This window comes from Ahaetulla prasina, chromosome 3 (genome assembly GCF_028640845.1).
Source record: "Ahaetulla prasina isolate Xishuangbanna chromosome 3, ASM2864084v1, whole genome shotgun sequence".
Lineage (NCBI taxonomy): Eukaryota > Metazoa > Chordata > Lepidosauria > Squamata > Colubridae > Ahaetulla > Ahaetulla prasina.
Window position 1 is genome coordinate 193,459,074 of NC_080541.1, and position 16,706 is coordinate 193,475,779.

At 37.7% G+C, this 16,706-nt stretch overlaps 1 protein-coding gene across 1 annotated transcript; it reads right to left on the reverse strand.

Annotated features, from left to right (window-relative positions):
* Positions 1–703: 703 nt before the first annotated feature.
* Positions 704–15,929, reverse strand: EIF2S2 (eukaryotic translation initiation factor 2 subunit beta). Its single transcript, XM_058175564.1, has 9 exons — positions 15,678–15,929; positions 11,547–11,727; positions 10,258–10,361; positions 8,644–8,776; positions 7,422–7,522; positions 6,890–7,038; positions 4,628–4,684; positions 2,229–2,314; positions 704–1,158 (listed from the first exon to the last, which is right to left on the reverse strand). The coding sequence occupies exons 1-9, from the start codon at positions 15,690–15,692 to the stop codon at positions 983–985; spliced, it is 1,002 nt and encodes a 333-aa protein (XP_058031547.1). The 5' UTR covers positions 15,693–15,929; the 3' UTR covers positions 704–982.
* Between the last annotated feature and the right edge of the window lie 777 nt (positions 15,930–16,706).

Consider the following 16,706-nt stretch of genomic DNA (forward strand, 5'->3'; position numbering starts at 1 on the left):
CTGACAGCTTGGTTTCTGGGTCAGTCCTGAAATTGGTGAATACTGTGATAGGAAGAACATACACTGGGTATCCTTTCCCAAAACTGAAAGTACAGTGCTTTGGGAGACAGGGGGCGGAATGTAAGATTAAGTTTTAATAGCTGTGCTAACTTTTTCTAACTTTTGTGTTTTCATTTAAATGGGTGATACATACATAATTCATTTTTACAATTTAAAGATTTAACTTTCTTAGTACAGTATTGAAAGCTAGCATTACAAAAACTCTAAATAGATTATGGCAATGATAATGTGCATTTACACTGCAATGTTTTCCCAAAATCACATGCATTAATATGGCATCTTGATATATTTTAATAATTTTTATTAAACCATCCTAATGCACAAAGTGAACATCAAAATACAAAGGAAAGCTGGCTAGACAGCTAACCTAAACCCAATTAATACAAATCTCACATTTATCTGTGTGATTTGTCTCTTGTAACCAGATGATGAAATTCTTATATGCATGGAGATAGTCAACTGGGAGAACCTATTTGTGATTTAATATTCTATGATATGATCCATTACATTAATTCAACTGTGCCCATTTGCTTTTACAATACACTTAATTAGGACAACAAATGTTTTTATAACACATGGCCATGACGCTTGCATGTATCCATACTATTGTTAACAGAGAAACCAAAAAATTCAAATGAAAGAGTCACTGTTATAATAACTTTAATTTCTCTTGCATTTTACAGAATTCTATGAACAGATTAAAAAGCACCTCCCTTCTCATCACTTGACAGTTGGTAAAATAGTCAGTTAGCAAATGCCAACAGCTTGAGGATCTGATCTTGCAAGAATCTCACAGACCAACCCAAAGCAAAGCAGCTTTTACTATCTTGTTTTTAATACATCGGAAATCCACTCAGGTTGTAAGCCTGTCCAGCCATTTGCACCCAGATCATTTCGCAAAAATTCAGGGTCAACCAGCCAACTAGTTAGCTTTGGCACGGAGCTGCGCTCTCTTGCCTGTGACAGCCTGGAAACCAGTTTTAATGCTGGCAACAGAACAGCGCGAATGGCAAGTCTCACACTGCAAAAAATATAATCTGGTGTCCTTCTGCAAGATTGTGTCTGGTGACCGACACGTATGACAGGTGACATATTCCTCTGTGGGAACAATTAAATAAGTTATATTAGCAATAAGAAATTATAAATAAATAGTAAACACATTTTTATCCACTAAGCATTTATCATTTACACAATCAGATAATTTTCGAAACCAACTGCTAACTTACTAGACTATAAAACATAAAAGTAGTAAACAGAGTATTTATCTCTTTTATTGCAAGGTTAACACCCCTTAAAATATACATTTTTCTGCCCATTTATTGCACGCACTTCTATATCACATAAAAGAATTAGAATGTCTTGCAAGCAGCTTACAAGATGGGAGAATTACTTTTGGCTTTGGAAGATACAAAAGTCACAACTTATTATCAATCAACCTTTTTTCAATCTAGCACAGAATTGTGAAAGGAAACATCAATATGGTTCACTGTTAACACCTATCTGTTCAGGGCTAAAATCTAACCATTCTATTAGCTTTCTTCACCACTCACTAAGTTTACATCACTGGTCCATACTTTACAAAATAAGCATTCTAAATGATCAGCAACATTTGCCAGACTTCCTTTTCAATATCCTATTATTCAATTCTCTCTGTATTGGAGATGTCTGAGATCTTTAATAGTGTACCTCTATAATCTTTTAATAAGCAGCTGACAACAGAACATGGAAATAACCACATCACTTGTATACTCTTCAATACAATTCAATTGTTACCTCATTTGTTTCCATGAGGGAACAATATATTTTGTTACCTCATGTAAACAAAAAATTCTATTACATCAACTAAAACCAGAATGAATAATTTTTTAGTTTATAACCAAAAGACCAAAGATTTGCATTTTCCCATATAAACATGACTATCCAAACATTGTTGTAATTGTTCTATATGCCTTCACCTCATCAAAGATATAGCAGATAATTCCTCAAAATGACACTTCTGGTTGTACTGTAGCACTTTTTCCTTTTTGACAACCAGCAAAAATATGGTAGTTTCAGAAGATTTTAATAAAATTACAAGGTGGTAATTTTGGCACTAATAATTATGTAAGAAGCAAGATTAAAAACTTTAAATGAAGCAGCATAAATCAGCAATCATAGAATACACTTACTGATATATCTTCTCAAAACATTTTCTATCTGTTTTTGTTGGAATCTTCCTTTGATTACAAGTTGGTTGTTGCCATCTATTGAACCACTGAATAAAACAGATATTAAAATTAGAATTGCATATTTTCAACGACACAAAGGCTTCAGGGCTTCCAAAATGCTCACTACAATATATGCAAAACTTTCGTTCAAAGGCTCTCCGTTTAATGCAATCTTTTATCACATGGTAAAGCTAAACACATTCCTAAAAGTTGATGACTTTATACCCAAAATAGGGCTACACAAAAATATAATGCCAGTTTAGTGTAGTGATTAAAGGCACAAACCAGAAATTGTAAAACGATAAGTTCCAGTTCTGCCCTGGGCATGAAGCCAGTTGGATGACTCTGGGCCAGTCATTCTGTCATATGGAAACAGGCAATGGCAAACTACTTACAAAGATGTTGTTACAAAAACTGCAAGGACTTGCCCAGGAGTCAAGACTGACTCAACAGCATGCACACACAAATGTTAATATCCTTGGCATATCCTGTAGCTTTTGTTGAAATACAACAGCTATTTTCTTTTAAATGCTTATGGCGAGCTATGTTCTAAAACGGCTAAAAGAAAATGCTATAGACATGTGTTGCCTTCTAGGGGGAAAAACAGAACAGAAAACACAGTATTCAGAGGAGAGCATCAATGATAGAAATGGAACAGAGTAATAAAAGAGAATGCAACATCTATGTATCCTTCTTATCCCCACATTGCAGACTGAGCCAAAAAAGTGGCCGTTGCCGTTGCAGGCAAGAATGGCAATCAATGCAAGTTATCAGTCAGCAACATTCTTCTAGCACTATTGAGGGTTTTGAAGGTTAGAAGTGGTATTCAAGTTACCGTATTTTTTGGAGTATAAGACACACTTTTTCCCTCCTAAAAGAGGCTGAAAATTTGGGTATTCCGAATGTAACCCCGCCCACCCGCTGGCCCCCATCCTTCAGCCTCCGTGCATCCTCTTCCTGGCTGCAGAGATTGCCATCAACAATGGCTTGTGTTTTTGGGCTCCACATGTCCTGATTTCAGCCTCCAAATGCTCCGTTTGAGAGCTTTTCAAGGCTGCAGAGATCGCCAAAGCACATCACCGCTGACTGCCGCCCGAAAATGCAACGTGTTTGGAAGCTGAAAACATGACACATGGTGCTCAAAATAGCTACCTGGAACAACTGCCGCCTTCTCTTACCCCTTTCCGCACTTTGCCTGCTTTAGTCCCTGGAGCTCCCTCCGACGATCAGCTGTGCTTTTGAAGCTGTTTTTCAGCCCCAACCAGCCTCAACCTCAAAACCAACAAGCGAACTAATGTGCTGAATCTGACCAAGCTAAGAACTAGTCAGATGAATACCTTCCCCTATTTTCCTCCCCAAAAATTATATTTTTTATACTCTGAAAAACATGGTAATCTGGGTTCCTGATCAGAAAGCTTTTGTATCTTATAAGTTAAAGCAAAATAGTTTTTCTTTAAACTTTTCCCTCAGACCACTTCACACGGAATGGTTATATTTTTCAAAAGTTTGAATACTTAAATACAAATGTATGTGTATCAGTTTATATTTTACATAAGTAGAAAGATATAAATTCAAGCCATAATTCCTTTATTATTTTGAATTTCTCAGAGACTCCCATTACACAGACACATCAAGGAAAAACTGTAACATTAAATGGTGAGCCTCTACTTGACCACAACTAACCCCATACTGCAAAAAAGAGCTTGAATTAATAAATCAGTCAACTAGGTAATAAACAGTAGGCTCTAGAAGGACATTGTCTATGCTAGACAAACTCAGCAAAAGTGGACATTTAAACCTAAGAGTGGGAACCAGAACTTTCATTTTGTGAGAAAAAATGCATTTCCTTAAGTTCAAATTTTTAAAAAGCACAGCATATCAAAAATAGGAATTTCTAATATAGAGACTTCCTTTAGATTTTCACTCTTGAAGATTTGATGAAGGTCTTTTCACCTTCTGAAGCTGAAGGCCATTCTGAAAGTCTTCCTAGGTTTCTATATGTAAATAAGCATGTGGAAAAGAAACCTCTTGTCAAGAATTCATCAAAGCAGTAGCACCATCTTTAGGAAGGCACAGCTGCCTTGATGAGTGGCACTTGCCTGAAAAAAGTTCTATCTGAATTATCTGCACAGCTTTAGTAAAAATACAAAACCTACAAGTTGTGCATTAAATTCTATAACATTATATAATCATTGAAGCACAAGTGACTTAAACCAATTTTTAAAATGGCTTACATCAACACTGTTATTTTTGAAACAGTCAACTTGCTGAAGAGATGTCACAATCTTTGTCCTACCAAAAATTCAGAAATATTCATGAAGAATAAATATCACAGACAAGAATAAGTTTGAAGTACTTACCTTGTACCCAATTCTGCCAGCAAAAAAGCCAGGAGATGTTTAGGTTGACGATGTAATCTAAAAGTAAGGAAGTTTATCTAGTTATAAAACAAGTACTTACTTGTACTTAAATACTTAAATCTCTTTTATTATCATAGTGTAGCATCTGGCATGTGCAATGCCAATACAAATCATTGAACTTTAAAAAAAAAAAACTAATGTCTTTTTAGGATATTTGAAGAAGATAAAATAGGAATCTGAAAAGAAAGTAAAGATAGCTTAGGCCACCACACAAGATAATAACCTCTAGGGAAACATAGTATTAAATTTGTTCATAAAATCTGAGATAGCAAAATGACATATTTATCTAGTATCAGATATGGCAATGCAACGTAAGTTACAATAGCACATTTTGTTTATCTAAAGAAAACTGTTTGCAGTAATGAATGAGATCGAGACTTTCAGTAAATGATTTACACAACGAGTCAGAACTAAACTGTCTGGGGGCTTCACATGTTTGAAATGTCATCTCAACAAACTAGGTATAGTTTACAAATTACAATGAATAGATTTCTATCTCAGAGTAAGCCAAAACCAAACAGAACACCTTATGGCAGTACCATTATAAAAACATCCAGCTATTATACAGATAACCCTCAGGGCCACTATTGTCAGAAATTGTGATGCCATTAAGGACATGATTGCGTCACTTAGAACCCTTCATCCCTGCTCTGTCTAATGCAATTGTTAAATGAATGCACGGGTCATTTTTTATTTTATTTTTTACATTTATATCCCGCCCTTCTCCGAAGACTCAGGGCGGCTTACAGTAAGGCAATTAAATAGAGTCATTAAATAGAGGATAGAGGAAACCCTGGGAGGCCTAGTGCAGTTCAGGTCCCAGGCCTCTCAAGGTTTCCCCTCATCCCAAGGCAACCCATGTTCTGCTTTCTGTCCCTTGGGGTCCTCACAGGCCTTGGGCCTACTTCCCATCCTAGCAGGCCTTAAACCCACCTCCTCCTCCTCCTCACCCCACGTCACTCATTGCGCATATACTTTTTGAAGATTTCTGGAGCTCAGATTAAAGAAGCAAAGCAACTCGCTCTGTTGCTGGGGTACATGACACAATCCTGGAAGCAGCCATTTTTCTGAGTAGCCACAATTCAGTGTGACCACTTGGAAAATGGCAGCTGCTTCCGGGATCATGTCATGCAGGCAACAAAGCAACTTGCCATGCCTCCCTAACCCAAGCTCCACAGCATGGATATACAGAACATGACAAAATAGTACCAAGCTCACATTAGGGGAGCATAATAAGCCACTTTGTTATTGGGTCACATGCTGCAATCCCGGAAGCAGACATCATTTTGAGAGACCACAATGCAATGTGGAAAATGGGAGCCTCTTTCGGGATCATGCCACATAGCCCAGCAATGGAGTGGTCTGTCGTCTTTCCTTAATGAAGCTCCAGAGATGTTTGAAAAGTGAAGAGGAAGGTGTGCAGCCCAATAATGTGGGAGGCCTGTGGGGGAATGGAGGGACATTGCGGTATCCCTGCACTGAATCATAAGAGAAAGTGACTGCAGAGGTGCTGCAGGGGCCACAACTTTGGGACGCGGTCGTAAGTAGCTTTTGGTTAATCCATCCTAAGTCAAGGACTACCTGTATAAAAAAATATTGCTTGACATTACAACCTGTACATATACATAAAAAGAAATTTATTTCAAAAGGATAACCCCATGCCCTTATCTACTTTGCTAAAAGTATTCAAGGATTTAACTAAATGTTTGTATGCAAGCTAGCCTCAATTCCAATATCTCATTATATCTTGAACTCTCCCAAGCTTTAGAAGTTCAGTCTAGAGGTCTGAAGAAAAACTGTTAAGGATGTAGCTAAGAAATCAATATTTCCTGGTGGCTATTGTTTTATATTAGTTTATTATTATTGTTCTTAATTAATCATTATTCTGGTAGTTCTAAAACACTTCATTAGCCCAACCTCACTAGGAATTTCCCTAGTACAAATGAACAGGAATTTCACAAAAGCCAATAAACCATATTCACTTCACTAGATTGACTAAAAAGAATTCCCAGTTGATCATCTAATGAATCATGTACACAGACAATAGTCATTTCAGAATAAGATACGATCTGCATTTGCAGATGAATTAACTGTTTTGTCTATGTAAACTTACAGTTCATAACTGAACAACAGCAATAACACAATTCCTTGACCCCAACTTTTACTAATTCCTGTCCCAAACTGCAATATAACAAAACTTACAGTTTACAGATATCTGTGAAGTTAACAAATGATGTTTTCTTTGTTCCTACTCTTACAACCTGGGGAGGTTTCATAACAAATTTTCTTTTTTCACCAGCTACCATATCAGGATTTTTTTCCCTCATGATGTTAAATACACGATTCAGCAACTGCAAGGAATAAAAAAAGAATATCAAAATTCAATTAATACCGATGATTAACATACAAATTAATACTAGTACATATTTGCGTCTTATTGAATTTATTTACCTGAGGAAAAAAAGCATGAATTTTTTTCTGAATTGGAAAAGTCAGCATAGTAAGCTTAAAAAAATTCTCCTTCTCTAGAGTTTTATTTAAAATATGCATGTTCTACTCGTAATTCCATAATCATGAGGCAGAATAAAAAATTCAATCTAATAACAAAGCTGTATTTCTCTTCATTTCAGTAGAAATCCAAAGCAATATTTAGACTCAGATTATATTATGATCCCCACATATTATAATAAAAGACCAATAGATGAATTAGTTAAAAGGTGTGAAAAGTATTTACCTCATCATATGTGTAATCCCTTTCCGAGCCTGCCCATGCAGGTCCTGACAGAGAGCTAAAAGAGATTCCATCATCTTTTTTGCTGTCATCATCCTCCAATGCTGCAGAATTACAAACATTGTTTCAGAACCCCATCAAGTTCCATTCTACCATGTGCACAGAATATTTTTATGTGACACATACACATGTATTTTTGAGCCAGAACCTTCTACATTAGACCCTTTGATAAATAAGGAGATATTGGGGGGAAAGGGAAAGTTAATCTAAATAGTATTAAGAATAAGGTAAGGCATAGCATTTGGAAAGGCAAATTCATCTTTCCTCTCTTTCCACAGAAGTGCCAGAAGTTTCCAAAAAAGTTCAAACAGAAAATATTCTTATCCTTTATCAAACAAAATTTAATACCCGCTTGAGCTGAAGAATGTACTTTTGTTTCTTATTGTTGTTATTGTTGTACCCATGATATCTGAATGAGTACAGAGACATGAGATCTGAGCTTTCCAAAGACAGTATAAGTTGATTACAACTATGAAACTGATGGTTAATGATATATAATTTTCAGAGCATGAAACACACTTTTTCTCCCCTAAAAGAGGGTGAAAATTTAGGTGCGTCTTATACACTGAATGTATGAATGTTTCCTCACCAAAAAAGATAGGTGCGTCTTATAGTCCGCAGCATCTTATACTCTGAAAAATACAGTATTGTGGTTTAAAATGCTACTTAAGGTCTTTGAAAATGGAAAACCATAAATCACAGATTTATTGGAATACCCCTACAGAATTATGTTGCTCTAAAACTGTCCCCACACCTTTCAAATACTTTCAAGTATTATCTTGGAGTTTGAAAAGGCAAATGGGAGAGACATGACGATCGGGGCCAAAGAGAACAAGGAGTGAAAAGGGCTGCATAGCTAGAGGTTAGACAGCTTAGAATCTAATTGAAGCACTCAGTTATTGGACTTACAAATTAAATTGCTGTGGCTAATGCAATGTATAAGACACTGTGGCACCCTGTACAATAACATCAATGAAGATAGTCAATGTTATATTAGACCAAAGCTTTCTCTACACCACTCAGCATTTGACAGAATGCTAATAGCTACAATAGCTTGTCTTCCACCCTGATTATAAAATCAAAATATAGCTACACTTTTTGTATCAACCTTCAGTGTGATCAACTTTTGACCAATAGCAAAAGACACTACCAAAAAAAAAGTTACCTTCATCTTTATCTAATACTTCATCCTCATCTGTAAACTTTGCAGTCTTTCTTTTCTTCTTCTTTCCTAACATGATATCAAGATCATCTTCTGGTTCTACTGCTTCTTGTACATCACCCTCAATTTTTAGGTCCTTAAGAACAATTTGGAGGGTAGGGAAGAGGAAAAACAACATGATACAAGCAGCAAACATAAAATAATGTACAATAATTTAAAATATACACCTCTCTGTTGATCATGACAATAATCAATTAATTCAGAGGTCACCTATGAAGCAAAAGTCTAGAGGGAAGGGGTCAGCAACCTTAAACACCCAAAGAGCCACTTGGACCGGTTTCCTACAGAAAGAAAACACACAGGGAGCCACAAAACCTGGGTGGGCATGGCCAACTCGATGTCACTCACTCCCACCCAGCCACATGACCCCTAGCCATGCCTACCCGGCCACAAAACCATTCTCTATGTCTCTCTCCCTATCTCCCCCCGACTTTCTGTATCTCTGTGTCTCTGTCCCTCTCTCTATCTTCCCCTCTTTTCCCCCCTCCGTATCTCTCTTCCTCTATCTTTCCCTCTCTTCCCCTCTCTCACCCCCTCTACGTATCAGTGTGTGTATGTGTGTGTGTGTGTGTGTGTATCTTTCTCTCTCTCTCTCTCCCGCCCCTTCGGGCAACCATCCTCCTCCTCTCCTCTCGTAACCCCTAGCCGGCTGTGGCTGAGCTAGGAGCGTGTTCATGCACAGGGAGACCCTCCTCAAGCAAGTGCCAAAGGCGCGCATGGGGTGGGCAGCTACTTCTTAGGAGAGTCTTAACAGGACGCGGCTTTTCTCCTGCACTAATGGTCCAGCCATCACCTTGCCGTGTCATCCCTCACCCCTGGCAGCTCTTCAGCAGAGCACGGAGGGTGTGAACTCCAGCCCAAAGCGTCAGGAAGCGAAGGCTGCCTTATGTGCAAATGTAGCACAAAGGCAGGTATAGGACCGCTTCTCTGCACTCTCTGGCAACCCTCTTTCTCCTCCTCCTCTCAGGACACCCGGGACAGCTGTGGCTGAGCCAGGAACATGTGCATGCATGGGGAGACCCTTCTCAAGCGAGCGCCAAAGCTCGGGAAAGGCACGCATAGGGTAGGCAGCATTTTCCTTAAGGAAGGTCTCCCTGCGCACGCGCATGCTTCTGGCTCAGCCACAGCTGGCCAGGGAGTCACAAGAGGAGGAGTGGGGGAGGAGTGCAGGAGCAAAGTGTCCCTGTACCTGCCTTCACGCCACATTTACGCGTAAGACAGCCTTCGCTTCCTGCCGTTTCAGGCTGGAGTCCAAAAAAGAAATAAGAGGGATGAGGGGCGGATCAACCAGTGATGGGACAGGGAGCCATGGCAGAGGGCCCAAAGAGCCACTTGGGGCTCCAGAGCAGCGGGTTGCCAACCCCTGGTCTAGATGATGTATTAGAATGTCTTTAATATAATTTTGTTTTTTTACTGATAATATACAGTAGCAAGTTTCTTCCTTTTTTTAAACTGAGAGCACAGTATAGATCGTTATTTGGAGGGGTGGGGGGAACCTAAATCTTAAGTTAGTAAGATGAAAACATAAACATGCCCTTTAACCCTGTGTCAACTGACCTTCAGTCCCTCTTCAGCTTCATCAATATCAAATATCTTTTTTGTTTTTTTCTTCTTTTTCTTCTGATTAAAGAAGGTTAAGTCATCTAAATCATTTGATGCATCTGAAATGGAAAGGCAGCACATTACTAACATTCAGATTACTTTATGATTTGAGTATAGAAGAAACATGCCTGAATATATTTATCAAGAAATTTAAACAAGCTTGTGACAATGAAGTCAGACAACTTCAATAATAGAACACATGAAAAAAATGAAAAACTAAATTGGACTAGTTCAATAATGTATAAAATGTTGATTTAGACTTTTACACATTATATCCAGTAGATCTCTATAACTCAGGATGTAATAACTGAGAAGCAAGCTATAAGAATTAGTTGTCAATATAAACATGACAGTCTGTATTTTTTCGGACATGCTCATCACAAAATCCTTGAGTTAGTAACATTTACTTCAATGTCTTATTGGCCTTAAAAGTAATAGGTCAGAGAGGGCCGTGGTGTGGCTCAGGCTGTAAGAAGCCTGTTATTAAAACACAGCTGCCTGCAATTACTGCAGGTTCTAGTCCCACCAGGTCCAAGGTTGACTCAGCCTTCCATCCTTTATAAGGTAGGTAAAATGAGGACCCAGATTGTTGGGGGGGCAATAAGTTGACTTTGTAAATATACAAATAGAATAAGACTATTGCCTTACACACTGTAAGCCGCCCTGAGTCTTCAGAGAAGGGCGGGATATAAATGTAAACAAAAAAAAAAACTTCATTTCTCATGAAATTTTATCATGAAACACAGAAATGTAAATAAAAGAGTCCAATGCTAAAATGTTAACAGTTGGCTGATTCATACTAATGAACCAAAAAGCATAGCTGGAAATCTGTTTAATATTTATATATATGAAACAAAGCAAACCATTAAACTACAACTGTATGAGATAGGTGTGCTTCAGCCTGTATATTTCAGGAAGTTTGGAGACATACAATGCAATAGCGTAAGTTAGTGGTTTTTTAAATGACCTTCTCTTCATGAAAGTCAAGCCAGCAACACAAAGTTCTCTTATTCATTTCTTTTATGAATAATGATAAGAGAGCAATATGTTCACAGCCAGCCAGTGAGCAAAGTCTGAATGCATTTTCCAAAACATTTTATTAAGCATTCTGCTTCTTAACATATGGGCTTCTCTGGAAAGCTTTAAAAAAACACAAATGAAATGTCTCATCTTTATAAGCATATTTTCTTGAGAAAAATAAAGAAACAGAAAACAGGATTTCTAGTAGATATATAATAGCTTACCTTTCTTTCTGATGTCCTCTTCATCAGCTTCTATATCTTTGTCTTCTGCTGGTTCTGGCTCTACTTCTTTTGTTTCTAATAGCTGTGTCTCTTCTGTTTGTGCATCACCACCTTCTTCATCAAGCATAAAAGGCTTCTTTTTCTTCTTCTTCTTCTTGCTCATAGTAGGGTCGAATATCATCTGCAAGAAACAACAGTATTTTCTTATCACAAATTTGCAACATAAAAATACCCTCCAGATTTGTAAGTATACATATAAATATAAACATTTGTTAAATTATCAAACACAACATAATAGAAAGTTTATCAAATAAGATCTCTACCATACTGTACAGAATACATTAGAAAATAACTGAAAACTTAATATGGGAAAAATAGAAAAGTTTTCATAATTTAAATAATCTACACAACCCAAAACACCAAGATTGGTTTCCCAGCAATTTAAAGATCTACTACCATATCTTTCGGACTATAAAACACACCACGATTTCAAAGAGGTAAGCAAGGGAAAAAAAGTTTTTGCCCTCCCCAGGAGCACTCTGCAGGCCCCCCGAAACCTCTGAGCACGTTTTTGTGAAAAATGGGCTCATTTTTCGCAAAAACGGGACTCATGGGGCAGGGCTTTGGGAGGCAAAAAATGGCTGTATTCGTTGTTTAAGACACACCAACATTTCCACCCTCTTTTAGGAGAAAGAAGTGCATTTATACTCCAAAGAGTACTAACAATTATTAATAATTCCACCAAAACATATGTAGTTTTTTTTAGGCACCCATTACTAAGTTCCAGAACGAATAGCAACATCTGGTATTCAAGTATTAGGTAACTTGTGCTTCTCACACTAAATCATTAATCTGAAAATAAACACATCTTCATCTCAATTATCAAACTGTTTATATAACCATAAAACTACTATAGCTTTGAATCCTGTAGAACAAGAATAATCTGATATTATGGACTTCTTTCACCAAACTCATTCTGGACAGTCTTCCAAAAATTCAGATCAAATGTTGAAGGCAATCCAAGTCCTGTTTATTCTAGCTGAAAACTGCAATCCCATGTTTATTTTCCAGTAAATTACACTGAATGAAGTGGGATTTTTTTTGCTAGAAAACATGTATTTCTGCCAAACCTATCTGGATCTATAATTTTCCACATACGCATACAGAAAACAAAGTTTTGTTTATGAATATCATAGGCTAAACTATTACAAGCTTAATTATAATGCTCTACATCCGAGAGTAGTAGTATAATGGAACTGCACCACACTAACTGGTTATACAGGACTTTGAATGCATTTAATATTAGAAACTAGCTATAATATTCTGTTTTGTAGAAAACAAAAACCAAAGATTGTATCTAAAATATCAACTTAAACAGTAGTTCGTTAAATTAGTTCTTTCCATTTTAATTGTCCACTTAATGCAGAGATAGGAACTTGTTCAAAAGTCAAGAGGCATAAATGTAATTGAAAGAATTTTGCTGGATCTCTCAAAATGTCATCCACATTGATGCAGCTATCAAAAAATATTTTTTTCTCAGAAATGAAATTGGAGGCTAGCATTCTCTTGCATTCCAGTCTCCTTTTGATTTTTAAAATTAAAACAATCTATTAAAAGGTAGGTAGGTTAACACCAAGTATCCATAGGCATCAGAATGAGTATCCCTGATCTAATGTCTCTTTAATATCTATGTTAAAGTATTACTACTGAAATATCTGCAGTTTTGAAGAGATATCTATTTTTTTTCACCACATATAGATTAAACCTATCCTAATTATATCAACAGTGGTCAAGGTAGGAGAACAAATATCCAAAGAGCCAGACAATAAATTGAGCTGCCAGGACTATAGAACAGGGAGGAATTCTTCACATGTCCCAATGTTGTTTTAATTGGTAGACTTTTTAAAGCAGATAATGGGGAATGAAAGCTACAGGTGGGAGGAGAAAAGACAAAATACCCATACATTAATTACCTTCAGCTGGTATAACACAACCACATTTTCATCTAATGTAAAGTACTTTGTTATACCAAGATGAAATTAAATTTATTTTGGCTGGAGAGAAAGTATTAAGCTGTATGACACCAATCTTTAGTACAATTCTAGATATTGTACGAAGTATTATTGCTAGGAAACCAAATTTATATATTTTGGACTTATGATTCATATGCCATCAAGCAGTTGTAAACAAAATAAAAAAACATGTGGTGTCTATTCCTGAATTAATATTTCAAATAAGATTAAATTCATCATTATATGGAATATAGATCTACACTGACATGCTGGCACAAACCACATTATTTAACAATAACTTAAAAAATTAAATACATTTATATCCATATTAACTGCACCAGTATAACTGGCATTTTTGTTATTATTAAATCATTTATTTTATGGAGAACAGAAGTTCTCCACCTGGAAATCCACCTTGTTTTTCATCCTTCTGCAGGCAATGCTTCGTAATTATTCCTAAAAAAAACTTTTTTTACATCTGTTTTCCAAGTATTAGAAAATCTTTTTAAGCGTTTCTGTTACAAAGAGGGACCCTAAAAAATGAATCATTCCAACAACCAAACTGAATCAGAAACCAATCATGCATAATTTCAATAAATCACTGGACTACACTGGGAGTTGACAATATGAACTGACAGTTCAATAATAGCTTATTCTAGGGGTTTGGATTTTTATCTAATCAAACTTGCTTAGGCAAAGCAACTGCCAAATTTGCTTTATGGGCATGCCTTCAGTGAAAAGTAGCAGTAGCAAAGTTTGTGACATGCAGATTAAATTTTAATTATCAAAAGTGGTATGTTTATTTCTTGCCAAATCCAAACCTGAAATGAATTAGTTCAATTCACAGAAAAGCACATGGAGTTATTTTATGGAGTAGCAGTACCATAAAGTTTGACAACACCAGCTTTATAAATAACAGAGAGGTCTACTCAAATCGGTTTTATATTCTAATCTATTACAAATTCATATTCTATATTGCCCAGAATTTCTCTGAAAGATAAAACAATTTTCCCTCTTGCAAAACTAGTCTCCCCATTTAAGGATTGAAAACATATTTCCAAAAACAGGAGGAAATTGATTCACATATCTGTTAACAGGAATATTTTAAAGGATCAGGACAAAGGCTTCCAAATATAAAATTCCTTTTAATTTTAAAATGAGGCATTTTCCCTTTAAATAGGAAATACAGGTTTTTGCTCAGGTATCAATAGATCCTCAGCGCACTCAGGCTGAATAGTAGGATTCCGGTGGAATAATAGAATTATTCTGCCCATGAAAAGTTCTAGGGAGTTCAAAATTGTGTTATTAATTTAACTGTATTGGCCACCCAACTCCAATGGAGCTTCTCCTGGATATATTACGCGAGGTTTCTGATGCTCGTTCTATATTTTTTAAAATATAACGATTTATTTCTGGAATAAAAAGAGACAGACCCCCAAGAGTGCTTGTAAGCACGGATATAAGTCTTCTACTGAATCTGAAAGCAATGCTTCAGTTATTACAAATTTGAGGCGTTTTGAATAGACACCAAATCGGGCCGCTAGAGCAGCAACCTAATAGGGATCCTTTAAAGACTGGCCCCCAAAAACCGAAGATTTCCGAGTCACGCCATAAGAAAAAAAAAAATCAAAATTTCATCAGGCACTATAGTAGGGAAGACGGTCCTCCATTCAAAGCACGTTAAGACGCATCCCGCAACCATGTCTTGTCGTATTGTTCCTATGGCCTTTTTTAGAACAGCGGGGGTTTCAATACGAAACTGTCCTGCTTTCTCAAATAAACCGCAGTGGGAAAGGAGGTGGCATTAACTCAGTTTGACCTAAAGCGGGAAAGGGGGGTTAAAGGATGGCTTCCTTATTTCACGGGGTGGGGGGAGAAAAGCGACCAAAGGACAAAGGAGAAGTTTCCTCAAAAGCTGCTCGGATGAAAAAAATAAGCCTGGCTCCTAAACGTATCACACAGACGGGGAGAAGGGAGCTGGCTTTGCTCAGGGAAGCTAATTCAACCGGGGCTCTTGTCAGGGTGCGGGCAGGCCTCAGGCCCGGCTCCTCACATGGCGGCGGCGGCCACAGCCCCAGCCTCACGCCGCCCCAGGCCTGGGCACATCTCTTCTCCTCACCTCGTCTCCCGACATGGCGACGGCTCTCTCTGACCGTCAAAGCAGAAACTTAGAAGCGCCCGTCTCGGGGTGGGGGGAGGGAGAAAAGAAAACCCCACAACGCCGCCCAGGAAGTCAATCGCCCCGGCTCGTTCGCCTCAGCCCGTCTTGCTCGCCTCGCCGCCGCGCTCAGCTCTTGCATCAGCAGCAGGGGAGGAGGAGACAGAAAACAGCGCGTTTATCCCGGATGGAAGCATGCGCCGCAGCCCTTTTTCAAAGGTTCTCGGGAATTGTAGTCTCACTTCTGCGCAAGCGCAACAGCGGCGGAGCTGGGTGGAATCCCGACCGCAGCATGTGCAGTTTTGAGGAACGGGGAATGTGAAGCTGGTGAGAGGGGGTGGGGGCGGGCTTGCTTGAGCACGTGCTCCTCCACCTAAGTGGCTCCAGTGATTGGTGGAGTGTCTGATCCTTTACAGTTACGCTATTTACGCAAGGGTTGTGTAGTTCCTTCTTTCACAGAAGGCAGGAGACCAGGGCAGCTGCAAAAGTGGTCGGGGCTCGCTTTTGTTCCGTCCCCTTTGGGAAAAAAAATTGCGTGACTTCTAGCTGTGCTTTTAATAAATCTACAGCTTCCTTAAATCTGAGATTGAGTTCATACTTGGTACTTGTGGGAGTGTTTTAAAAGTTTGAAATCCAATAGGAACGTTTGGCTACGCTCCCTCCTTAAAATAGTAAAATTCTCCTCTGAATAGGACTGTGCCTCTGGTTTCTTTTTCTTTTTACTGTAATATAAAGAAGTAACTTCTTTACAGCAGTTAAAAGCATAAATTTATATTTTAGTCTAGGTTAGCAACTATAACTTCCATTTTTTACATAATATTTTTCAATTGAAGGGGAAGAGATATACTGAAATACTAGAATTAGTAGAAACTTGCTAATTGTTATGTATGAGTTATTATTATTATTTATTATTATTTATTATATTTGTATACCGCCCATCTCCCGAAGGACTCAGGGCGGTTCACAGCAATAAAACAACAGAAAACATAA